Here is a 26,629-nt window from a genome sequence, read left to right as displayed (position 1 = left end):
TTATTCCCATCTCCAAGACCAAGCAGAACCCTTCTTTGATTAATGCAGTTGTCGTCAGAATCTGATTGGCTCGCTGCCTCTCCCCTTGTGGTTTCCTTTTTTTGTTCAAGGCTTTAGTGGTTTGTCACAATTATTCTCCTTCCGCATCCTGTGTGGTCTCTCTCCCTCGCTCATCACTGGATGAAATGTCCCCCTTACCCCATTGCCAGATATGGAAATAACTTGGGACTGTGTAGACTGGGTGTATTCGTGTGAAAGTTTGTTTGTGTGACTGTGTATGACAGAGTTTGTGTGTATGACAGAGTTGGTATGTGTGGGTATGCATCAGACAGACAATCAAACATTGGATTCTCATCTCTGTTGCTCTTAAGCCAATAAGGAGTCTGGCCCAAGCACAATGAGAGAAGAGCTCTGTTGCCAAGTGTACTGCAGAGCTTTCCAAGGATGTAAAAAATACTTTTAGTAGGGTTTACAGCAGTGGATCCTGGTGGGAGGAGCTATAGGAGGATGGGCTCATTTATTCCGTTCCAGCCATTACAATGAGCCCGTCCTCCTATAGCTCCCCCTACCAGCCTCCACTAGTTTACAGACAGGTAATGGCTAACCCGCCAATTAGCTTGTGTTCCAGTCCACTGTGTGTTTGTTTGTGTGTCTACCCAACAAGGCTTTCCCTAGAACGGAACAGCCAGCCATGACAGCGGTGTTCTTAAAAGATCAAACCATGATGTTCCCAAGAAGACACAGAAATGATTTTAATCATTTTTAATCCTAAAGACTAATTCTAAACTATATTTCACTATATGATCATTCTCTTCCGACCAGACATTGCTGATAGAATCCGGGCTTCTTCTAGCTTTAAATAAAAATGTATACAAGAAAGGGGGATGTTTTTTCTCATTACCAATGGGGAACTCCCCTTTTGTATCTAATTTAGGGGATTACTGTTTGAGTTCTTGTTGACTTCCTGTTGACTGCTCAGAACCGAGGACATTAACTGACTGGTGTGTGAGGGTCAGATTACAGGGCTGTGATCAGAACATAGAGATATCTGGTCTCACTCTGCCCTCTGAACACCGGACCACACCTAGCCACATGACAAATACAGGCATTCTTTAACACTGACATTCATAGTTAATGTTCAGAGGTGTACAAATTTGCTCTGCCACAGCTGAACAATCCCCAAGCTTATTTCCCATCACTGATTTGTTTGTTCAATAACCTGACCTAGTCAGTGATACATGACAGATGCACACACACACAACATATGTGTAAGGCACACATAAGTAAGGCAATATGACAGCCTGTCAACCTGCCTCCCAAAAGACAGGCCAGGTGTTAAAGGGGGGTGATGAATAGTATGTACAGTACAGAGTTGTACTGCTGCTGTGCTATGGTGGAATATGACTGAGATGCCTCTCCTGACTCTCCTCTCTTGCCTCTCCTCACTTTTGCCTTTTCTTAGTCCTCTGGCCTGTAGAGAATGAGTAGATTAGTGGAGTGAGCGAACAGACCATGAGTCTGTGACTGTCAGCTTGGTTGATGGGAATGGGAAGACTGACTGACGCAACAGCCCTGCCTATCCCGCCTCTGGAAAAAGACACACACACACACACACACACACACACACACACACACACACACACACACACACACACACACACACACACACACACACACACACACACACACACACACACACACACACACACACACACACCACACACACACACACGCTGCAATAGTTAGTGCTGTTCAACAAGATCCTTTTACCTTCTTTCTTTGTTTTATTGGTGATATATTCCACTTTCAACATACAGAGTGAAATTTAAGTCCTCATATGAATGTTGAACTGTATACATACACATGGTAAATAGTCTATAATAATAACAAATAATGTATTACCATACTCATGAATTAGCCATGCCTTGGGGTTAGGGAGTTCTAGTTAACACTAATGTAGTTAGTGGTCATAGGTGCTAGAAGGTTAGAGGTCATGCTTCAATGTACACGTCTGTAGCAATCGGTTTTAACTAGTTACCACAGCCACAAAGTCAACATTGGCTATATTGTAAATCTTAATGAAAACAAAAATGGGCTTTAAGGTTAGGGTTGGGTATAAGGTTAGCAGTGTGGTTATGGTTAAGGTTAGGTTTAAAATCAAATTGTAAGGAGATAAATTGTAGAAATGGCCAGGGTTTATGACTTTGTGGCTGTGGTAACTAGTGACGATAGTATCTATCAAATTGTCGACAACAGCAAGAGCGCCCAAGAATAAGCGCTGTCATGCAATAATGGGTAGCCTATACAAGTCATCATTACCATTATCCCCATTTTATCATAATCATCGGAGACAATATGAACATTATATGGACTGATGTACTGATGGTTTAATTTGACATAATTTCAACAATAATACGTTACAAAAAGAGCTTTCACATTGAAACAATAATTACACATTATGCTTAAAAATAAAGAATTCACAATAAACTACAGTATTTCATGGTATAAAAATAACTTACAAATCTGCAAAAATATTTACAAAATGAACAATGTCTACAAAAAATGCTGTATGTTACTTTCTACACAATTAAACTATTTCTTTACGCAGTTGTGTATAACAACCAAACCATAGTTTTAGTAGTACACTTAAAATCCTTTATACATGTTTTTATTTTCAAGTTTAGCACTTAATATAAAACATTCATTACTGAACCCTTTTAAATGGTTAACCTACTTTCACTGCAGACTGATGCAGTGGTGGGTTTAAAAATACAGAGGAAAGAGGAAACATTCTCTACTCTACCCAGAAAAAGGATGTAACATCTCTCCTCTGTCCAGGGTCCCTTCTGCTAGTCTCCTCTCCTCCTTTCAAGACATAGAGGATCCCATATAGGCCCACATCCTAAGAACAGGAGTTCTTCCCTTCTGTAGTCCTCTGTCCACAGAAGACTCCTTACAGACTGCAAATAAGGAAAAAGATGTGAGATTGTAAATATGACCTCACTAGTAGTTCAGACTGTAGGGACAATGAAAAGCTCAGCTCTTGACATGTAATGCTTACCTTCGCTTCAGCTGCTTCTGTGGTAACGCTCTGAGGAGACATAACAGAGCGTATGTGAAGACATTTACATTTTAGTCATTTAGCAGATGCTCATATCCAGAGCGACTTACAGTAGAGAGTGCATACATTTTCATACTGGTCCTCTGTGGGAATCGAACCAACAACACCGGTTTTGCAAGTGCCATGCTCTACCAAGTGAGCCATACAGGGGAGGGAGAGAGAGTGTGTGTCAGATAGTATGAATGTGCCTGATAAAGACAGAGTCAGACTACGGGGGGTGGGGGTTAAACTGGATTATAAAATCCTTTACATCCATTGGCCGGAAGTCTTTTTTTTCTGTCGCGACATCATGCAAAGTTAAAATCATCAGTACCTGCCCCCTCTCTCCCTAAAATTGCTGGGACAGGACTGGAGTCGTGCCTCCGTTGCGTGCCATATATTTCCTGTTTATGACCGTTTTGTTATTTTAGGCACATTGTTTCAGTAATCATTTTCAGTCTTTTATGGCAGGTCATAAACCTAACCTTATTTTCCATTACCTTGCCGTGGCTATGGAAGTACGGCGCAGTGAAGGATAGCCCTGCCCTGCACAGTGCTGCAGAGATCTTAATATAATGGATACTATGAGGGGGATTCAAGCTGCTAGCCTGGTCACTCTGAGTGGGCTATAGTGCATTCAGGTCTTAGCCAAAACCACTTGACCATGCATTATCATGGGGAACCTTGCCCTTAGTCCTAATGGCAGTGTGCTTATACCTCACCTCATATTCCTCTCCAGCTTTAACTGCAGCCAATAGGATTGGAGAAAGCTGGGACAGCATTTATGAGCATAGGACACCTGCCTCTTCACATACACAGAGAACACACATCTCACATGGCAAATGGCAGTACGGAAATGGCAGCATAACCACTTCTCTTTTTTGGGCTTGACATAATTTTGTTGTTGGTGAGTGGTGTGAATGTGAAGAGGCTCAGTGTTTCTTTGCGACCTGGTTTTCTAGAGGGGAAGTCAAGGGTTGGCGCCACCTGGTGGGTAGCAGTAATGTGCAGAGAGATGGCACAGGACAGGGGCCTTTCTATTGCCACTCAGAGCTTATGGTATTAAGACACTACATGGCCAAAAGTAGTATGCTCGTTGAACATCTCATTCCAAAATCCTGTGCATTAATATGGAGTTGATCCCCCCCACTGCTGCTATAACAGCCTCCACTTTTCTGGTAAGGCTTTCCACTAGATGATGGAATATTGCTGCAGGGACTTGCTTCCATTCAGCACGAGTATTAGTGAGTATTAGTGAGGTCGGGCACTGATGTTGGGAGATTAGGCCTGGCTGGCAGTCGGCGTTCCAATTCATCCCAAATGTGTTTTATGGGGTTGAGGTCAGGGCTCTGGGGAGGCCAGTCAAGTTCTTCCACACCGATCTCGAAAAAAACATTTCTGTATGGACCTATGTGCACGGGGGCATTGTCATACTGAAACCAGTGGAGGCTGCTGAGCGGAGGACGGCTCATAATAATGACCTGAATGGAGTAAATGGAATGGTATCAAACAAATCAAAGACGTGGTTTACATGTGGTTGATACCACTCCATTCCAGCCATTATGAACCATCCTCCCCTCAGCAGCCTTCACGGGCTGAAACAGGAAAAGGCCTTCCCCAGATAGTGAAGCGTAATTCATGACTCCAGAAAATGCGTTTCCACTGCTCCAGAGTCCAATGGCGCCGAGCTTTACACCACTCCAGCTGACGCTTGGCATTACACATGGTGATCTTAGGCTTGTGTATGGCTGCTCGGCCATGGAAACCATTTTCATGATGCTCCCGACGAACAGTTCTTGTGCTGACGTTGCTTCCAGAGGCAGTTTGGAACTCTGTAGTGAGTGTTGCAACTGAGGACAGACGATTTTTACGTGCTATGCGCTTCAGCCCTCTCGGTCCCGTTCTGTGAGATGGTGTGGCCTACCATTTTGCGGCTGAGCCGTTGTTGCTCTTAGATGTTTCCACTTCACAATAACAGCCCTTACAGTTGACCGGAGCAGCTCTAGCAGGGCAGAGATTTGACGAACTGACTTGTTGGAAAGTGGCATCCTATGACGGTGCCCCGTTGAAAGTCACTGAGCTCTTACGTATGGGCCATTCTACTGCCAATGTTTGTCTATGGCGATTGAAAGGCTGTGTGTTCAGTTTTATACACCTGTCAGCAACGGGTGTGGCTAAAATAGCCAAATCCACTCAATTGGAGGGGAGTCCACATGCTTTTGGCCATGTAGTGTACTTTATTTTGGGGGCATCCAGATTTTATTGTGATCACAACTTATTGATCAACACACACACACACACACACACACACACACACACACACACACACACACACACACACACACACACACACACACACACACACACACACACACACACACACACACACACACACACACACACACACACACCTGTAGATGTTGGGGTCTAGTAGCATAGCGGTGTCCTGTGGTAGCTGGGATAAGTGAACCACTTTAGTCTTCAGCTGAGAACGCTCCGTCTCGTTCACCCACACATCAGGCAGGCTGCAGGACGACACACAAACACAGAGGGAGCGAGACACAGAACATGTGGTTAGAACATGTGGTCGGAGAAAAAGAGAGAGAGGGGAGAAGGAGAGAAGGGGTGATAGATGGTAAGCAGGGAAGAGGAGGAGGAAAAAGACGGCAGAGCAGAGGGGAAGGGAGAGTTGGCAAGAGACGATGGGGGATCTCCACTAACCGAAGATAATTGTATGGATTTTCTTTCTATAAATAATGTCAAATTAACAGCTGTACAGAAAGACTTGTGAAGGCTAAATTACAGAGGAGGAACTTCTTGATGCAATTAAAGCCTTTAAGTCTGGGAAAACTCCAGGACTGGATGGCATACCAGTGGAGGTATACCAAACCTTTTATGATATATTCAGAGGACCGTTATTACATGTTTTAACCACTCCTATATCAATGGTAGATTATCTGACACTCAACAAGATCGGATTTAATTATTACTGAATCAGGATACAAGTGGGAAATATAAAGATCCAGTCCTTTTAAAAAATTAGAGGCCTCTTACATTTCAGTGTTGTGATTCAAAAAATCTAGCAAAATGCATAGAATTTAAAAGGTATTAACGGATATTATTCATCCTAATGAGACAGTTTTTTTTTACATGGACGATAGATTGGAGATAATATAAGACAAGTACTAGAAACATTAGAACACTATGAAACATCTGGGAAATCATGCCTGGTATTCATAGCCGACTTTGAAAAGGCTTTTGATAAAGTATGACTGGAGTTTATATATTTTTATTTAACCTTTATTTAACCAGGCAGGCCAATTGAGAAAAAGTTGTCATTTACAACTGCGACCTGGCCAAGATAAAGCAAAGCAGTGTGACACAAACAACACAGAGTTACACATGGGATAAACAAACGTACAGTCAATAACACAATAGAAAAATCTATATACAGTGTGTGCAAATGTAGTAAGATAAGGGATTTAGGCTATAATTACAATTTAGCAATTAAACACTGGAGTGATAGATGTGCAGAAGATTAATGTGCAAGTAGAGATACTGGGGTGCAAAGGAGAACAAATAAATAACAACATGGGGATGAGGTAGTTGGGTGGGCTATTTACAGATGGGCTGTGTACAGGGGCCATGATCAGTAAGCTGCTCTGACAGCTGATGCTTATACACTGCTCAAAAAAATAAAGGGAACACTTAAACAACACATCCTAGATCTGAATGAAAGAAATAATCTTATGAAATACATTCTTGTTTACATAGTTGAATGTGCTGACAACAAAATCACACAAAAAGAATCAATGGAAATCCAATTTATCAACCCATGGAGGTCTGGATTTGGAGTCACACTCAAAATTAAAGTGGAAAACCACACTACAGGCTGATCCAACTTTGATGTAATGTCCTTAAAACAAGTCAAAATGAGGCTCAGTAGTGTGTGTGGCCTCCACGTGCCTGTATGACCTCCCTACAACGCCTGGGCATGCTCCTGATGAGGTGGCGGATGGTCTCCTGAGGGATCTCCTCCCAGACCTGGACTAAAGCATCCGCCAACTCCTGGACAGTCTGTGGTGCAACGCGGCATTGGTGGATGGAGCGAAACATGATGTCCCAGATGTGCTCAATTAGATTCAGGTCTGGGGAACGGGCGGGCCAGTCCATAGCATCAATGCCTTCCTCTTGCAGGAACTGCTGACACACTCCAGCCACATGAGGTCTAGCATTGTCTTGCATTAGGAGGAACACAGGGCCAACCGCACCAGCATATGGTCTCACAAGGGGTCTGAGGATCTCATCTCGGTACCTAATGGCAGTCAGGCTACTTCTGGCGAGCACATGGAGGGCTGTGCGGCCCCCCAAAGAAATGCCACCCCACACCATGACTGACCCACCGCAAAACCGGTCATGCTGGAGAATGTTGCAGGCAGCAGAACGTTCTCCACGGCGTCTCCAGACTCTGTCACGTCTGTCACGTGCTCAGTGTGAACCTGCTTTCATCTCTGAAGAGCACAGGGCACCAGTGGCGAATTTGCCAATCTTGGTGTTCTCTGGCAAATGCCAAACGTCCTGCACGGTGTTGGGCTGTAAGCACAACCCCCACCTGTGGACGTCGGGCCCTCATACCACCCTCATGGAGTCTGTTTCTGACCGTTTGAGCAGACACATGCACATTTGTGGCCTGCTGGAGGTCATTTTGCAGGGCTCTGGCAGTGCTCCTCCTGCTCCTCCTTGCACAAAGGCGGCGGTAGAGGTCCTGCTGCTGGGTTGTTGCTCTCCTACGGCCTCCTCCACGTCTCCTGATGTACTGGCCTGTCTCCTGGTAGCGCCTCCATGCTCTGGACACTATGCTGACAGACACAGCAAACCTTCTTGCCACAGCTTGCATTGATGTGCCATCCTGGATGAGCTGCACTACCTGAGCCACTTGTGTGGGTTGTAGACTCCGTCTCATGCTACCACTAGAGTGAAAGCACCGCCAGCATTCAAAAGTGACCAAAACATCAGCCAGGAAGCAAAGGAACTGAGAAGGGGTCTGTGGTCACCACCTGCTGAACCACTCCTTTATTGGGGGTGTCTTGCTTATTGCCTATAATTTCCACCTGTTATCTATTCCATTTGCACAACAGCATGTGAAATGTATTGTCAATCAGTGTTGCTTCCTAAGTGGACAGTTTGATTTCACAGAAGTGTGATTGACTTGGAGTTACATTGTGTTGTTTAAGTGTTCCCTTTATTTTTTTGAGCAGTGTAGTTAGTGAGGGAGATATAAGACTCCAGCTTCAGTGATTTTTGCAATTCGTTCCAGTCATTGGCAGCAGAGAATTGGAAGGAAAGGCGGCAAAAGGAGGAGTTGGCTTTGGGGATGGTCAGTGAAATATACCTGCTGGAGCGTGTGCTACGGGTGGGTGCTGCTGTGGTAACCAGTGTTCTGAGATAAGCCGGGGCTTTACCTAGCAAAGACTTATAGACGACCTGGAACCAGTGGGTTTGGCGACGAATATGAAGCGAGGGCCAGCCAGCGAGAGCATACAGGTCGCAGTGGAGGGTAGTATATGGGGCTTTGGTGACAAAACGGATTGCACTGTGATGGACTGCATCCAATTTGCTGAGTAGAGTGTTGGAGGCTATTTTGTAAATTACATTGCCAAAGTCAAGTATCGGTAGGATAGTCAGTTTTACGTGGGTATGTTTGGCAGCATGAGTGAAGGACGCTTTGTTGCGAAATAGGAAGCTGATTCTAGATTATATTTTGGATTGGAGAAGCTTAATCTGAGTCTGGAAGGATAGTTTACAGTCTAACCAGACACCTAGGTATTTGTAGTTGTCTACATATTCTAAGTCAGAACCGTCCAGAGTAGTGATGCTAGACAGGCGGGTGGGTGCGGGCAGCGATCGGTTGAAGAGCATGCATTTAGTTTTACTTGCATTTATGAGCAGTTGGAGGCCACGGAAGGAGTGTTTTATGGCATTAAAGCTCGTCTGGAGATTTGTTAACACAGTGTCCAAAGGAGGGCCAGAATGATACAAAACGGTGTCGTCTGCATAGAGGTGGATCAGAGAATCACCAACAGCAAGAGCGACATCATTGATGTATACAGAGAAATGTGTCGGCCCGAGAATTGAACCCTGTGGCACCCCCATAGAGACTGCCAGAGGTCCGGACAACAGGCCCTCCGATTTGACAAACTGAACTCTATCTGAGAAGTAGTTAGCCTGTTAGGGACAGATGTTCCGCTAGCGGAACGCCTCACCAATATCCAATGGTATAGCGTGGCACGAATTACAAATACCTAAAAAATGCAAAACTTCAATTTTTCAAACATATGACTATTTTACATCATTTTAAAGACAAGACTCTCGTTAATCTAACCACACTGTCCGATTTCAAAAAGGCTTTACAGCGAAAGCAAAACATTAGATTATGTCAGCAGAGTACCCAGCCAGAAATAATCAGACACCCATTTTTCAAGCTAGCATATAATGTCACAAAAAACAAAACCACAGCTAAATGCAGCACTAACCTTTGATGATCTTCATCAGATGACTCTCCTAGGACATTATGTTATACAATACATGCATGTTTTGTTCAATCAAGTTCATATTTATATCAAAAAACAGCTTTTTACATTAGCATGTGACGTTCAGAACTAGCATTCCCACCGAACACTTCCGGTGAATTTACTAAATTACTCACGATAAACGTTCACAAAAAACATAACAATTATTTTAAGAATTATAGATACAGAACTCCTTTATGCAATCGCGGTGTCAGATTTTAAAATAGCTTTTCGGTGAAAGCACATTTTGCAATATTCTGAGTAGATAGCTCGCCATCACGGGCTATCTACTCGTAATGGAATATTTAGCAATTTTTGTCACAAAACGCGTGGGGCGCGTAACCCTTCGTCACCCTTCGGATAGTGTCTTGAACGCACGAACAAAACGCCACTATTTGGATATAACTATGCATTATTTTGAACCAAACCAACATTTGTTATTGAAGTAGAAGTCCTGGGAGTGCATTCTGATGAAGAACAGCAAAGGTAATCCAATTTTTCTAATAGTAATTCTGAGTTTGGTGAGTACCACACTTGGTGGATGTCAAAATAGCTAACCTGTGATGGCCGGGCTATCTACTCAGAATATTGCAAAAATGTGCTTTCACCGAAAAGCTATTTTAAAATCGGACATAGCGATTGCATAAAGGAGTTCTGTATCTATAATTCGTAAAATAATTGTTATGTTTTTTGTGAACGTTTATCGTGAGTAATTTAGTAAATTCACCGGAAGTGTTCGGTGGGAATGCTAGTCACATGCTAGTCACATGCTAATGTAAAAAGCTGGTTTTTGATATAAATATGAACTTGATTGAACAAAACATGCATGTATTGTATAACATAATGTCCTAGGAGTGTCATCTGATGAAGATCATCAAAGGTTAGTGCTGCATTTAGCTGTGGTTTTGGTTTTTGTGACATTATAGAGGTTAAAGACTGGAACATGTTCCGGGATTTTTCCGATGGCAACACACCAGTCACTGGCTTTATCAATAAGTGTATCGAGGACGTCGTCCCCACAGTGACTGTATGTACATACCCCAACCAGAAGCCATGGATTACAGGCAATATTCGCACTGAGCTAAAGAGTAGAGCTACCGCTTTCAAGGTGCGGGACTCTTACCCGGAAGCTTAAAAAAATCCTGCTATGTCCTCGGACGAACTATCAAACAGTCAAAGCGTCAATACAGGGCTCAGATAGAATCGTACTACACCGGCTCCGACGCTCATCTTGTGTGGCAGGGCTTGCAAACTATTACAGACTACAAAAGGAGAGCACAGCCGCGAGCTGCCCAGTGACACGAGCCTACAAGACAAGCTAAATCACTTCTATGCTCGCTTCGAGGCAAGCAACACTGAGGCATGCATGAGAGCATCAGCTGTTCCGGACGACTGTGTGATCACGCTCTCCAAAGCCGACGTGAGTAAGACCTTTAAACAGGTCAACATTCACAAGGCTGCGGGGCCAGACGGATTACCAGGACGTGTGCTCCGGGCATGTGTTGACCAACTGGCAAGTGACTTCACTGACATTTTCAACATGTCCCTGATTGAGTCTGTAATACCAACATGTTTCAAGCAGACCACCATAGTCCCTGTGCCCATGAACACGAAGGCAACCTGCCTAAATGACTACAGTCGTCCGTAGCCATGAAGTGCTTTGAAAGGCTGGTAATGGCTCACATCAACACCATTATCCCAGAAACCTTAGACCCACTCCAATTTGCATACCGCCCAAACAGGTCCACAGATGATGCAATCTCTATTGCACTCCACACTGCCCTTTCCCACCTGGACAAAAGGAACACCTATGTGAGAATACTATTCATTGACTACAGCTCAGCGTTCAACACCATAAGCTAAGGATCCTGGGACTAAACACCTCCATCTGCAACTGGATCCTGGACTTCCTGACGGACCACCCCCAGGTGGTGAGGGTAGGTAGCAACACATCTTCCACGCTGATCCTCAACACTGGAGCCCCCCAAGGGTAGTCCCTGTTCACCCATGACTGCATGGCCAGGGACGACTCCAACACCATCATTAAGTTTGCAGATGACACAACAGTGGTAGGCCTGATCACCGACAACGACGAGACAGTCTTCAGGGAGGAGGTCAGAGACCTGGCCGGGTGGTGCCAGAATAACAAACTATCCCTCAACGTAACCAAGACTAAGGAGATGATTGTGGACTACAGGAAAAGGAGGACCGAGCACGTCCCCGTTCTCATCGACGGGGCTGTAGTGGAGCAGGTTGAGAGCTTCAAGTTCCTTTGTGTCCACATCACCAACAAAGAATCGTCCAAACACACCAAGACAGTCGTGAAGAGGGCACTACAAAACCTATTCTCAGGAGACTGAAAAGATTTGTCATGGGTCCTCAGATCCTCAAAAGGTTCTACAGCTGCACCATCAAGAGTATCCTGACTGGTTGCATCACTTCCTTGTATGGCAACTGCTCGGCCTTCGACCGCAGTGCGAACGACCCAGTACATCACTGGGGCCAAGCTTCCTGCCATCCAGGACCTCTATACCATGCGGTGTCAGAGGAAGGCCCTAAAAATTGTCAAAGACTCAAGCCACCCTAGTCACTGTTCTCTCTGCTGCCGCACGGCATGCAGTACCGGAGCACCAAGTCTAGGTCCAAGAGGCTTCTAAATAGCTTCTACCCCCAAGCCATAAGACTCCTGATCAAATGGCTACCCAGACTATTTGCTCCCCCCCCACACCCTCTTTTACACCGCTGTTACTCTCTGTTATCATCTATGCATAGTCACTAATAACTCTAACTTCGTGTACATATTACCTCAACTAACCGGTGCCCCCGCACATTGACTCTGTACCGGTACCCCCCTGTATATAGTCTCACTATTGTTATTTTACTGCTCCTCTTTAATTACTTGTTACTTTTATTTCTTATTCATATCTGTTTTTTTTCCTGCATTGTTGGTTAGGGGCTCGTAAGTAAGCATTTCACTGTAAGGTGAATTTGACGCAAGTGACTAATAAAATAAAATTTGATTTGAAACAAACATGAAGTCAAACTTTTCCCTGAAAGTGACACAAACACAAACACATTAACACCGTCCCCTACAGATCCAGTGAGGGTACATTACTACACTTCAGTAATAGATCCACTCACACTCCCAGAATGGACTGAAGATTATGCCGATATAATATGGCCACCCTCTCTCACTTCTACCCCATCAGTAAAAGTCTCAGTAAGTGATATCTCCTCCCCCTCAACTCTCCTCTACAGATAGACCGATAGACAGTGATAATTAATCATGCCAAATGCCACAGCACTATTACAGTACGGCTCTGCTGCTCAGAGAATGTATGACTCAATGTAGTGTCACTGACTCTCCTGCACAGTCAGAGTGAATTGGGACCTAGGTCCCTTTCCTAGGTCCCTGACCTCTATCCATCTGTAATTTCTCTCTCCATCTCTCTCTCCATCTCTCTCACCCTCTATTCCATCTCTCTCTCTTGATCTCTCTCCATCTATTTCCAGATGAATCAGACGAAAGAGCCGGAGGGAGAAGGGTAGATACTGTATTGGAAGCTGTCAGTTACAATAGTTCTTATTAAATCATCCCTCCTCTGGCTGCCTCCCACTCCGTCTCCTCTCCATCTCTCTTTCTCCTTTAGTCCTCTCCCCCTCAATCTATCTGGTCCTTCACTTGCTAGCTCCCCCTCTCATGTGTCTTGCTCCATCTGGCTCTCTTGTTCCCTCACTACATCTCTCTCACTTTCTTCCCTGCCTCTGTCTCTTCATCTCTCTCTCTGTGAAAATCTTCAGTGTCACACCTGCTCCCGCTCCCCCTCCCTGGCGCTCGAGGGCACCAGGCTACCCGTCATCAATGTTACCAACATTACGCGCAGCTGCGCTCATTGGACTCACCTGGACTTCTTCACTTTGTTGATTACCCCCTGTATATCTGTCTGTTCTGTGGTTGTGTTCCCTGTGTCTGCATTATTCCATATTGTGTTTGTTATGCGTTCCTGTTTAACCTCTTATGGCTAGGGGGCAGTATTTTCACGGCTGGATAAAAAACGTACCCGATTTAATCTGATTATTAGTCCTGCCCAGAAACTAGAATATGCATATAATTATTAGCTTTGGAGAGAAAACACTCCAAAGTTTCTAAAACTGTTTGAATGGTGTCTGTGAGTATAACAGAACTCCTATGGCAGGCAAAAACCTGAGATGGTTCTGTTCAGGAAGTACCCTGTATGACCATTTATTTGCTTTCTTTGACATCTCTTCCAAAAACTAAGGATCTCTGCTGTTACGTGACACTTCCCACGTCTCCAATGGAGTCTCAGAGCCCGGGAAAAACAGGAATGACGTAATTCAAAGCCCTGGCTGAAACAAAGGAGAGCAAAAGCTAAGTGGTCACTCAGTGGACTAAGCCTTACGCTCGCGACCCGCCCCGCCCCCGGCTTTCGGTTTTTCCCTCAGTATACAGACAGGCAGATTCCCGGTCGGAATATTATCGCTTTTCTACGAGATAAATTGCATAAAAATTGGTTTTAAACAGCAGTTGACATGCTTCGAAGTACGGTAATGGAATATTTAGAAATTTTTTGTCACATTCTGCGCCATGCTCGTGGCCGAGATTTAGCATTGGGATAGTGTCTAGAACGCACGAGCAATGGTCTTGATGGAACATAACGATGGATTATTTGGGACCAAACCTATATTTGTTATTGAAGTAGAAGTCCTGGGACTGCATTCTGACGAAGAACAGGAAAGGTAAGAACATTTTTCTTATAGGAAATGTGATTTTGGTGAAGGCTAAACTGGTTGGGTGTCTAAATAGCTAGCCCGTGATGGCTGGGCTATGTACTTAGATTATTGCAAAATGTGCTTCATCCGAAAAGCTATTTTAAAATCGGACATATCGAGTGCATAGAGGAGTTCTGTATCTATAATTATTAAAATAATTGTTATGCTTTTTGTGAACGTTCATCGTGAGTAATTTAGTAAAATCACCGGAAGTGTTCGGTGGGAATGCTAGTTCTGAACGTCACATGCTAATGTAAAAAGCTGGTTTTTGATATAAATATGAACTTGATTGAACAGACATGCATGTATTGTATAACATAATGTCCTAGGTGTGTCATCTGATGAAGATCATAAAAGGTTAGTGCTGCATTTAGCTGTGGTTTGGGTTTATGTGACATTAGATGCTAGCTTGAAAAATGGGTGTCTGATTATTTCTGGCTGGGTACTCTGCTGACATAATCTAATGTTTTGCTTTCACTGTAAAGCCTTTTTGAAATCGGACAGTGTGGTTAGATAAAGGAGAGTCTTGTCTTTAAATAGCTGTAAAATAGTCATATGTTTGAAAAGTGGAAGTTTTCGGATTTTAGAGGAGTTTGTATTTCGCGCCCCGCCCATCATTGGATATTGGAGCAGACGTTCCGCTAGCGGAACGTGTAGATGTAAGAGGCTAGACACTGTTCCGTTTCATGTCCGTCAGCTGGTAAACCTTCACTCCCTGTACCTGCTTCTCATCTCCTGCGTCGCTCCCTTACACAGAGAGGCAAGGTGAAGGCAGAGCAGTCCCTTCAATGGAGGTTCAGTCACTCAGAGGCACAGACGGAGTCAGAGGACAGAGCTCACCTCCCCAAGGCTACAGGCCTGTCCTGCTGTGGTTCACCATGTAACTGTTCAAGTAGACATATCTCATTAACAATACAGCACAGTCCAATACAGAGCACCACGAATCTAGTTTAGCAGTACTGGCCTGGAATTGGTTGGCCAGGGCTGGGATGGGTTGCCACACTTACAAGTCACTATTAGAAAGATTGTGAGAAAGACAGAAACCTAAATTTGTTTTGGTTGTACTGGACTGACAAGAGCCAACCGGATGCATGGGGAAAGGAGGCAGACTTACAGAGCGAGGTTTAGGACTAGGTTTCTGGGACTAGCTGGATTTTCAAGCAGACCACTGAGTGATGGCATTGACTGATTGTGGACTCCATTTCTCTTTCAGTGGAGAGACCAAACTGTGACCAAAACACTCGCATTTGAGACCTTTTGACTTGGCAGTGCAACACCAATTTTTTTATTGGTCGCTAGAGTGCCAGTGAAAAAATGTAGCTGGTCACATTTAGTTTTTTGGTTCACAATTAGCTTTTTAAAAGTATTATTATCAAGATCTATTCAAACAGCAACCAGTCTGCAACAATGGGTATGCAGACCAGGTAGCACATTCAAAAAGTTTGGTTGAATCTGTGATGTGCAATTCAGTAATCATGCACTGTTGTTTGAATGAACATTTCTTTTTTTAAAAATTGTATTTATGAATACATTTTTTTATCCCCAATTTCATGGTATCCAATTGGTAATAGTTACAGTCTTGTCTCATCGGTGCAACTCCCGCACGGACTCGGGAGAGGCAAAGGTCGAGAGCCATGAGTCCTCCGAAACACCACCCAACCTAGCCGCACTGCTTCTTGACACAGTGCCCATGGAAGCCAGCCGCACCAATGTGTCGGAGAAAACACCGTACACCTGGCAACCTGGTCAGCGTGCACTGCGCCCGGCCCGACACAGGAGTCGCTAGTGCGCGATGAGACAAGGATATCCCTGTCGACCAAACCCTCCCTAACCCGGACGACGCTGGGCCAATTGTGCGCCGCCCCATGGGCCTCCCGGTCGTGGCCGGCTGCGACAGAGCCTGGGCATGAACCCAGAATCTCTGGTGGCACAGCTAGCACTGCCTTAGACCACTGCGCCACCCGGGAGGCCTGAATGAACATTTCTAAAGTCTTTCCCAAAAAACCTTCCCAATTAAATGTTGACTAAAAAGTAGGCCTACCTGGCAGAATGATATCATGATATTTGTATCAAATATCGGGTTATTTGTTTAGCAAACTCTCATCACATGGTCTCTTGCTAGGCACTAATTTGAATTAAAGGGCAACTACACCCTCCAAATATGTACACTTTTACTTACCTGAATGTCAAGCCCATCAAGGGCATGCTAATTTCAAAGACGGCTAGTCATTATAAGTCTGGTTCTGTATGGAATGCAGGTACATTACAGGGCACAGGTCAGGTCATTATCACCTCGCAGTGGCTAAAAAATTGGCGCGACCAAAATATTTGCTTGTGCCATAAACTGATAAGGTTGACCAGTGGAAAAAGTTTGTCTAGAGCCCTGCAAGGCGAAGAGAAACTGGGCAGCAGCGTATGGTTCTGCAGGGTCTACTTAAACACACAGGACTTGGTCTGGGCCCGTTATCCACGACATATATTAGCACAGCCAAGAGTGTAACAGATTTAGAGCAAGCCCCAGTGAGGAGGGGCCAACTTGTTGTAGTATGGAGGAGGATGGAAAAGACATGCATAAAAGCATCAGCAACACACACAAACACCATCACCTGCCCATCAACCAATTTCTTATGTTGCTTTATTTAGAATTTTTCTGATTTATTCAATGGGATGTTTTTATGGATGCCTCGAAAAAGGCCAGGGCTGTTGCTAAGTGAACTATCCTGGTTACACAACAACAAATTGAAAAGACCATAATACTCCCTTCAGAGTCAATTATGGTGTCCAAGATAGTCCATACTACTTACATGTCCTCTGGAGTCCAGTGGAGCAGCACCTTTACCTTCCCAGAGCCCTCTTTCCTCCTGGCTATCACCTGGTGAATGGAGAAGATGAGTCAGGAATGCTATAATATTCATTAGATGATTAAAGTAATACCAAAACACAACACTGGCGGAGCAGAATGTTGACTGAGATAAATAACATTCAGCAGAGCTGGGGCACAGTGGAGAAGATGAGCAAAGACAGACGGAAGTTGAAAGTCTTTAATAGTTTGAAAGGGATGAATGAGTGAAGACATAACAGTTCTATTTTGGAATGGAATCTCTTCTACATTCCCCTTTCTGTGATGTACAGTACATTAAGAAGCACATGGCATTCCACAATCCAGACAGACAGAAGCCAGAGATCTTGGAATATCTCAGGTATCCATTCCAGGGCTGATGCTAAAGGAATTCTTATCACATAGCTTCCATTCCACGGTGCTAGAAACAGACGCAGGAATCTACGGAGACAGTGAGCAGTTAGCCTCATAAAAAAACTCGAGGACGTCCTCTGGAAGTTGTCATTATTACTGTATAAGTCTATGGAAGGGGGTGAGAACCTTGAGCCTCCTAGTTCTTGTATGAAGTCAATGTACCCAGAGGCGGACAGAAGCTAGCTGTCCTCCGCCTACACCATGATGCTACCCTACAGAGTGCTGCTGAAGCTACTGTAGACCTTCATTGCAAAACAGTGTGTAATAATCAATTATTTGGTGATGTGAATATACAGTAGTTCCTCCTTTAAAAGTTGCGAGCTTACACTGTGGACTTAGAGGTACCCAGCGTCACGGCTTCATTGCTCCAGACCACCACAAGGGGGAGTTATAGCACTCATTATGCAATTGGGTCCCTGTAACGGCTGTCTTCATAAATGGACCAAGGCGCAGCAGGTATGTGAATACTCATCTTTAATTACCCAACAAAAGGAGTAAAGCATCCACAGGAAACAATAAACACGACAGCAGCAACAGTTTGCAGGCTAGAAAATGCAGTGCAAAACAACCACCCACAAACCCCAGTGACAAACATACTCCTACATATATGACTCCCAATCAGGAACAACGATCCCCAGCTGTTCCTGATCAGGAGTCACAAGACACACAGAACATTCAAACACACCCACAAGACTGCCATGTCCTGACCTCCAAACTACTACAACAGCTCCATCTGCTGGTCAGGACGTGACAGTACCCCCCCCTCAAGGTGCAGACCCCGGAATGCACCTAACAAAAAAAAAAACACCAACAAACAAAATCCCCAACAAAACCCATAAACACTAACCCTTAAACAATAAGGGAGGGAAGGGAGGGTGGCTGCCGTCAACGACGGCACTGTGCTACACCCTCCCTCCCCAACCCACCTATCCTGGAGGTGGCTCAGGTGCAGGCCGTGGACCTCGCTCCACCCTCGGCGTCGCCCACTTTGATGGCGCCGATAGCTGCGCCGGGCAGACGGGCCACTCGGGCTGACCCTGGCAGACGGGCCCCTCGGGCTGGGCCGGGGGGCAGGAGGGCCCCTCAGGCTGGGCCGGGGGGCAGGAGGGCCACTCGGGCTGGGCCGGGGGGCAGGAGGGCCACTCGGGCTGGGCCGGGGGGCAGGAGGGCCACTCGGGCTGGGCCGGAGGGCAGGAGGGCCACTCGGGCTGGGCCGGAGGGCAGGAGGGCCACTCGGGCTGGGCCGGAGGGCAGGAGGGCCACTCGGGCTGGGCCGGAGGGCAGGAGGGCCACTCGGGCTGGGCCGGAGGGCAGGAGGGCCACTCTGTCAGTTCAGGGCAGTCTGGCCACTCTGGCAGTTCAGGGCAGTCTGGCCACTCTGGCAGTTCAGGGCAGTCTGGCCACTCTGGCAGTTCAGGGCAGTCTGGCCACTCTGGCAGTTCAGGGCAGTCTGGTGACTGTTGACTGGCGGGCAGCTCTGGTGACTGTTGACTAACAGGCAGCTCTGGTGACTGTTGACTGGTGGGCAGCTCTGGTGACTGTTGACTGGCGGGCAGCTCTGGTGACTGTTGACTGGCGGGCAGCTCTGGTGACTGTTGACTGGCGGGCAGCTCTGGTGACTGTTGACTGGCAGCTCTGGTGACTGTTGACTGGCGAGGCTGGGTTTACGCACTTGAAGCCTGGTGCGTGGTGCTGGTACTGGGCGTACCAGATTGAGAACACGCACCTCCAGGCTAGTGCGGGGAGCGGGAAACACCGGACCGAAAGGGCGCACTGGCGGTCTTGAGTGCAGGGTTGGCATCACCCCTTCCGGCTCAATGCTCCCCTTGCCCTGGCACCTGCGGGGCGCTGGTACTGGGCGAACTGGGCTGTGCGTCCGTATAGGCGAGATGGTGTGTACCACAGCGTAACATGGCGCCCTCCACCTCATATGCACCTCCTTGTAGTCACGGGTAGCTGGCTTACGGCTCTTCCCTGGCCTGGCCAAGCTACCCGTGTGCCCCCCCCAAAAAATGTATTGGGGGTGCCTCTCGCGCTCGTTGCGCTCTCTCTCTTCGTAATAGCGCCTCTCTGCTTCAATCTCCCACTGCGGGAGGTGATAATCCCCAGCCTGAGTCCATGGTCCCTCTCCGTCCAGGATCTGTTCCCAAGTCCATTCCTCCTTTTTTCTCTCCTGTGGCTTCCTCCTCTTCTGCTGCTTGGTCCTTTGGTGGTGGGTGGTTCTGTAACGGTTGTCTTCATAAATGGACCAAGGCGCAGCAGGTATGTGAATACTCATCTTTAATTACCCAACAAAAGGAGTAAAGGATCCACAGGAAACAATAAACACGACAGCAGCAACAGTTTGCAGGCTAGAAAACGCAGTGCAAAACAACCACCCACAAACCCCAGTGACAAACATACTCCTACATATATGACTCTCAATCAGGAACAACGATCCCCAGCTGTTCCTGATCAGGAGTCACAAGACACACAGAACATTCAAACACACCCACAAGACTGCCACGTCCTGACCCCCAAACTACTACAACAGCTCCATCTGCTGGTCAGGACGTGACAGTCCCAAGGTTTTTATATGACCAATGACGAATTTGACACGGGCCACCCGTCCCTGGTGAATGTAGTTATAACGTCATAACGAGTCAAGCAAAAATGTACAATTGAGAGGAATATGTTAGCTAATGTAGAGACAAACGATAGTGCATATTTTTTGTCATGAAGTTAATTTACGAAAACATCTATTTAGCAAGTTTTTTTCAGCCATATTCAAAATCAAATCAAATGTATTTGTCACATACACATGGTTAGCAGATGTTGTTGTCCGGTGCTGACAGAGATGGCCGCCTCGCTTCGTGTTCTCAGGAAATTATGCAGTATTTTGTTTTTCTATGTATTTTTTCATACATTGTTACCCCAGGAAAACTTAAGTTTTATTACATACAGCCGGGAGGAACTATTGGATATATGAGCAACGTCAACTTACCAACATTATGACCAGGAATACAACTTTCCCAAAGAGGATCCTCTGTTTGGTGCACCACCTAGGACAATGGATCGGATCCCAGCCGGCGACCCAAAACAACGGCGCCGCAGGAGGGGCAGAAGAAGTGGTCTTCTGGTCAGGCTCCGTAGACGGGCACATCGCGCAAAGCTCCCGAGTTCACTACTTGCCAACGTCTAGTCTCTTGACAACAAGGTAGACGAAATCCGAGCAAGGGTTGCCTTCCAGAGAGACATCAGAGATTGTAACGTTCTTTGTTTCACGGAGACATGGCTCACTCGAGACACGCTATCGGAGTCAGTACAGCCACCAGGTTTCTTCACGCATCGCACCGACAGAAACAAACATCTCTCTGGTAAGAAGAAGAGCGAGGGTGGTATGCCTTATGATTAACGAGACGTGGTGTGATCATAACAACATACAGGAACTCAAGTCCTTTTGCTCACCTGACCTAGAATTCCTTACAATCAAATCGACCGCATTATCTACCAAGAGAATTCTCTTCGATTATAATCACAGCTGTATATATCCCCCCCAAGCAGACACATCGATGGCCCTGAATGAACTTCCTTGGACTCTATGTAAAGTGGAAACCACATATCCTGAGGCTGCATTCACTGTAGCTGGGGATTTTAACCTCTCTAGGGTAGGGGGCAGTATTTTCACATCCGGATAAAAAACATACCCGATTTAATCTGGTTATTACTACTGCCCAGAAACTAGAATATGCATATAATTGTTTGGATAGAAAACACCCTAAAGTTTCTAAAACTGTTTGAATGGTGTCTGTGAGTATAACAGAACTCATATGACAGGCCAAAACCTGAGAAGATTCTGTACAGGAAGTGCCCTCCCTGACCATTTCTTGGCCTTCTACACTCTCTTTATCGAAAACAGAGGATCTCTGCTGTAACGTGACACTTTCTAAGGCTCCCATAGGCTCTCAGAAGGCGCCAGAACGTTGAATAATGACTTTGCAGTCCATGGCTGAAAAACAGTAGCGCATTTGGATAGTGGTCGATCTGAGAACAATGAGACGGGTGCGCGCATGCATGTGAAGAGGCCATTTTACATTTTGAGTCTTTGAACGAAAAAGACGTCTCCCGGTCGGAATATTATCGCTATTTTACGAGAAAAATCGCATAAAAATTGATTTTAAACAGCGTTTGACATGCTTCGAAGTACGGTAATGGAATATTTTGAATTTTTTTGTCACGATACGCGTCCGCGCGTCACCGTTCGGATAGTGTCTTGAACGCAAGAACAAAACAGAGGATATTTGAACATAACTATGGATTATTTTGAACCAAAACAACATTTGTGGATGAAGTAGAAGTCCTGGGAGTGCATTCTGACGAAGAACAGCAAAGGTAATCCAATTTTTCTTATAGTAATTCTGAGTTTAGTGAACGCCAAACTTGGTGGGTGTCAAATTAGCTAGCCCGTGATGGCGAGCTATCTACTCAGAATATTGCAAAATGTGTTTTTGCCGAAAAGCTATTTTAAAATCTGACACCGCGATTGCATAAAGGAGTTCTGTATCTATAATTCTTAAAATAATTGTTATGTTTTTTGTGAACGTTTATCGTGAGTAATTTAGTAAATTCACCAGAAGTTTTCGGTATGTTTGCTAGTTCTGAACGTCACATGCTAATGCAAAAGCTGTTTTTTGATATAAATATGAACTTGATTGAACAAAACATGCATGTATTGTATAACATAATGTCCTAGGAGTGTCATCTGATGAAGATCATCAAAGGTTAGTGCTGCATTTAGCTGTGGTTTTGGTTTTTGTGACATTATATGCTAGCTTGAAAAATGGGTGTGTGATTATTTCTGGCTGGGTACTCTCCTGACATAATCTAATGTTTTGCTTTCGTTGTAAAGCCTTTTTGAAATCGGACAATGTGGTTAGATTAACGAGAGTCTTGTCTTTAAAATGGTGTAAAATAGTAATATGTTTGAGAAATTGAAGTAATAGCATTTCTAAGGTATTTGAATATCGCGCCACTCGATTCCACTGGCTGTTGACTAGGTGGGACGATTTCGTCCCACATACCCTAGAGAGGTTAATAAGGCTAATCTGAAAACAAGACTCTCTAAATTCTATCAGCATATCGAATGGGCTACCCGGGCAGAAGAAATCCTGGACCATTGTTACTCTAACTTCCACGACACATACAAAGTTCTGCCCCGCCCTCCTTTCGGAAAATCTGCTCCCAGCCTATAGACAGAAACTAAAACAGGAAACGCTTGTGCACAGGTCTGTTCAATGCTGGTCCGACCAATCTGATTCCACGCTTCAAGATTGCTTCGATCACGTGGACTGGGATATGTTCCTCATAAGCTGATTCGGTGAGCGAGTTTATTCGCAAGTGCATCGGTGATGTTGTACCCACAGCAACTTTTAAAACCTTCCCCAACCAGAAACCGTGGATTGATGGCAGTATTCGTGCAAAGCTGAAAGCGCGAACCATTGCTTTTAATCAGGGCAAGGTGACTGGAAACATGACCGAATACAAACAGTATAGCTATTCCCTCCGAAAGGCAATCAAACAAGCTAAGCGTCAGTATAGAGGCAAAGTTGAGTCGCAATTCAATGGCTCAGACACGAAAGGTATGTGGCAGGGTCTACAGTCAATCATGGACTACAAAAAGAAAACCAGCACCGTTGCGGACCACGATGTCCTGCTCCCAGACAATCTAAACAACTTCTTTGCTCGCTTTGAGGACAATACAGTGCCAACGACACGGTCCGCTACCAAAACCTGCGGGCTCTCCTTCACCGCAGCCAACGTGAGTAAAGCATTTAAACGTGTTAACCCTCGGAAGGCTGCCGGCCCAGATGGCATCCTTAGCCGCGTCCTCAGAGCATCCGCAGACCAGCTGGATGGTGTGTTTACGGACATATTCAATCAATCCTTATCCCAGTCTGCTGTTCCCACATGCTTCAAGAGGGCCACCATTGTTCCAGTTCCCAAGAAAGCTAAGGTAACTGAGCTAAATGACTATCGCCCCGTAGCACTCACCTCCATCATCATGAAGTGCTTTGAGAGACTTGTCAAGGATCATATCACCTCCACCCTACCTGACACCCTAGACCCACTCCAATTTGCTTACCGCCCCAATAGGTCCACAGACAACGCAATCACACTGCCCTAACCCATCTGGACAAGAGGAATACCTATGTAAGAATGCTGTTCATCGACTACAGCTCAGCATTTAACACCATAGTACCCTCCAAACTCGTCATTAAGCTCGCATTAACATCTGCTGACCATGTGTATGTGACAAATCAATTTATATTTGTTTTAATGCGAGTGTACGAAATGCTTGTGCTTCTAGTTCCGACCATGAAGTAATCTCTAACAAGTAATCTAACAATTTCACAACAACTACCTTATACACAAGTTATCCACATTGTGGAGACAAGTAATTGGTTCCCCATTAACCACGCCATCCCTTCACATGGTTTAAGAATAGGTAAAGATACATTCACATATGAAGACAATGTTCCCTCCTGTCCTCTTCCCTTTCTGATATTCTGCATAGCACCATGGACATGTGAAAGACAAGCCTGACCTCTCCCCTCTCTGGACCCAAGGTGACTGAGCCACAGCTCAGCTCAGGGAAGAAGTGCAACTGCCAACACCAGAGTCTGAAGGGATACATTCTAATAACAAGTATATCACATAAGCATATTATGCAGATAAGACATCTTAATTATTTATGTAACAAAACTAATTCTGATTCTTCCGCCACAGCAGTAAGGACAGTGGATTTACCATTATCATGTTTGGTTTGAAAATAATACTTTGGGATTGCTGATTAAGATGTAGCATTGTGAATGCTAACGAAATGTACACTTTCTTTTCCAGAAGAGGAGGGGGTTTCATTATCTCTCTTTGGAATGTTTCCTGAGGCTATGGTCTTGGAAGAGGGGTTAGTAAAACACATTGTAGGTATAAAAGAATCCGGATTCAGTAGTAAAGAGGAGTTACCAAATTAAATAAGGCCTGGCCATTTTTGTTTGTTTTTGCCATATGGTTTACCACACACACACACACACACACACACACACACACACACACACACACACACACACACACACACACGTTATGAATAAACGTTACTTGTGTTAATACTGTGGGATTTATTTCGGATGGGGTCTTTTCAATTCAGTTTTAAATTTGGTATGCAGAAGGATGGAAATGTTTTGAAAGGTATTTAAATGGTTTCAGAAGGACAGGGAAAGAAAAGGGAGAGGAAATATTTGAATAGGTGTCGAATGCCCTCTATCCTGACTTTCTGAGGCCTGATCAATCTCACTAGAAATGATCGAATACAGGTGGAATTTTATTATTAAATGAATGAGAAACACCAGTCTCTATTCAAATTGTACCATTCATTTATGACACCTAGGGAGGCTCCAGAAACCTTATCTCTAAGTGCCCTCCGACAGGGAGGTTGTTTGTTAGAGAACTGGATGACCGCTTGGGTCAAACAAAGTTTTTTGGTTTCTTTTGTTTTACGATGCCATCAGCATTTTAATGTTAAATCGCATCGATACATAGATATGGCTGGTTGATACAGTACAATTAATTGCATACAAGGCTCATAGTCTGTGTTTTGCAATAACACCCATGGATGAAGACAAAGGAGAAGGCATAGAGACCAGAATAACATGGGCATAGAACGTATCGTATGTACGTTTTTTTCCCCTAGTTTTAGTCGCATCACTAAGTGGTGCGAAGTTATTAAACATGTGTTTATTTTAGTTTTTTTCTCTTTCCTTTTCAAGTCAATATGTTTTTAGGTTTCGTGGAACATTTGAGTGATCATTGTTCTGGTGGAGGGACTGATGTATATTGACTAATTGATTTGAGAATGTTGTAGTATGTTTAGAACTGAAGAAGTGCATTAGAAGTAGTGACTAGTGTGTTATGGGTTAGATGGAATGATATATGTGCAAATGTATCAGTAGCAGGAGGAGGTGTTTGAGACAGAATGTTTACACAGGGCTGTTAAATGGGATGGAACGTGACTGCAGTAAAGATCTGTGGGGGCTCATAAAGGTCGTGGTGATAGAGAAGTGTCATTCCCAGAGACTGTATATTGTTACAGGAGATAGCTCATAGGAGAGGGAGGACAGCTAACTGTGCACAATGTAGGGAGTTAATGAAGTTAAATTGAAAATTGCACATACTCAGAGCATGGTGAGAGTAAAAGAGATAGTGGTGGCATTTCAGACACTATGGTAAACTTTCAAGAAACCTGTGACTCAGACTTTTGTTAAGTTGGATATTCTTCCAACTCATTAATCTCTTTCCCAATTTCTAACAGCCGGCGAACACTTGACAGATTACATGCAGGAGTTATTCTTACGGCAGTTGCTGTAGGGACCGTAATTGAAGGAGACTATAGGCATGGGCCATGTTAGTAGTAGCATTGTTGGGATATCAGTTTATGAAGACTCGTGCCACATGGATTGGTAACTGGTAACTGGGAGACCGATAGGAGTACAGGGGGTGCTGTTATTTAAATATCACAAATTAGTGATCTTGCCATAGGAGGAGAGTTCATGTTGTCAGGAAATGACCCATGTGTTGCAGTGTGTATAACCTCAGGTGAAAGCAGCACATAAGGAGCCAGAGATAACCAAGGGCATGGGCTGAATTCTGGAAGTTGAGTGTACATCAAGATACACCAGGCGGGGGGTGTTGGGACAGCGTTGGTCTGGTCCACACACAAGGCATTTATGTGAAAGCATATACAGTGCTGAGTTACCTCAAGATAATGTAGTGTTGATTAGGGATACGCACTTGCCTATCAGGTGACGTGCCTATCAAGTGGCAATGAAGGAGATGGGGAACAAAGTGAAAATGACATAGCTTGGGAACACCTCTCGGAACCTG

General features: G+C 44.9%; 1 protein-coding gene across 3 annotated transcripts in view; it reads right to left on the bottom strand.

Moving 5' to 3' along the window:
• Positions 1-1,761: 1,761 nt before the first annotated feature.
• Positions 1,762-26,629, bottom strand: part of LOC115152438 (zinc finger protein AEBP2-like) — a 44,025-nt gene continuing 19,157 nt past the window's right edge. For 2 of the 3 annotated variants that reach the window (XM_029697325.1, XM_029697326.1), the window contains exons 5-8: positions 17,265-17,332; positions 5,512-5,625; positions 3,062-3,091; positions 1,762-2,960 (exon numbers count right to left, since the gene is read on the bottom strand). In XM_029697325.1, the coding sequence (XP_029553185.1) occupies positions 2,954-2,960; positions 3,062-3,091; positions 5,512-5,625; positions 17,265-17,332 (219 nt within the window). In that variant the 3' untranslated portion in view covers positions 1,762-2,953. Of the gene's footprint in view, positions 2,961-3,061; positions 3,092-5,511; positions 5,626-15,181; positions 15,345-17,264; positions 17,333-26,629 lie in introns of those variants that run through there. The other variant, XR_003867481.1, reaches the window with a different exon arrangement.

The sequence above is a fragment of the Salmo trutta genome, chromosome 17 (genome assembly GCF_901001165.1).
Source record: "Salmo trutta chromosome 17, fSalTru1.1, whole genome shotgun sequence".
NCBI classification, from domain to species: domain Eukaryota; kingdom Metazoa; phylum Chordata; class Actinopteri; order Salmoniformes; family Salmonidae; genus Salmo; species Salmo trutta.
The sequence above is the reverse complement of the archived record's forward strand: the minus strand, read 5'-3'. Positions and strand labels throughout refer to the sequence as shown.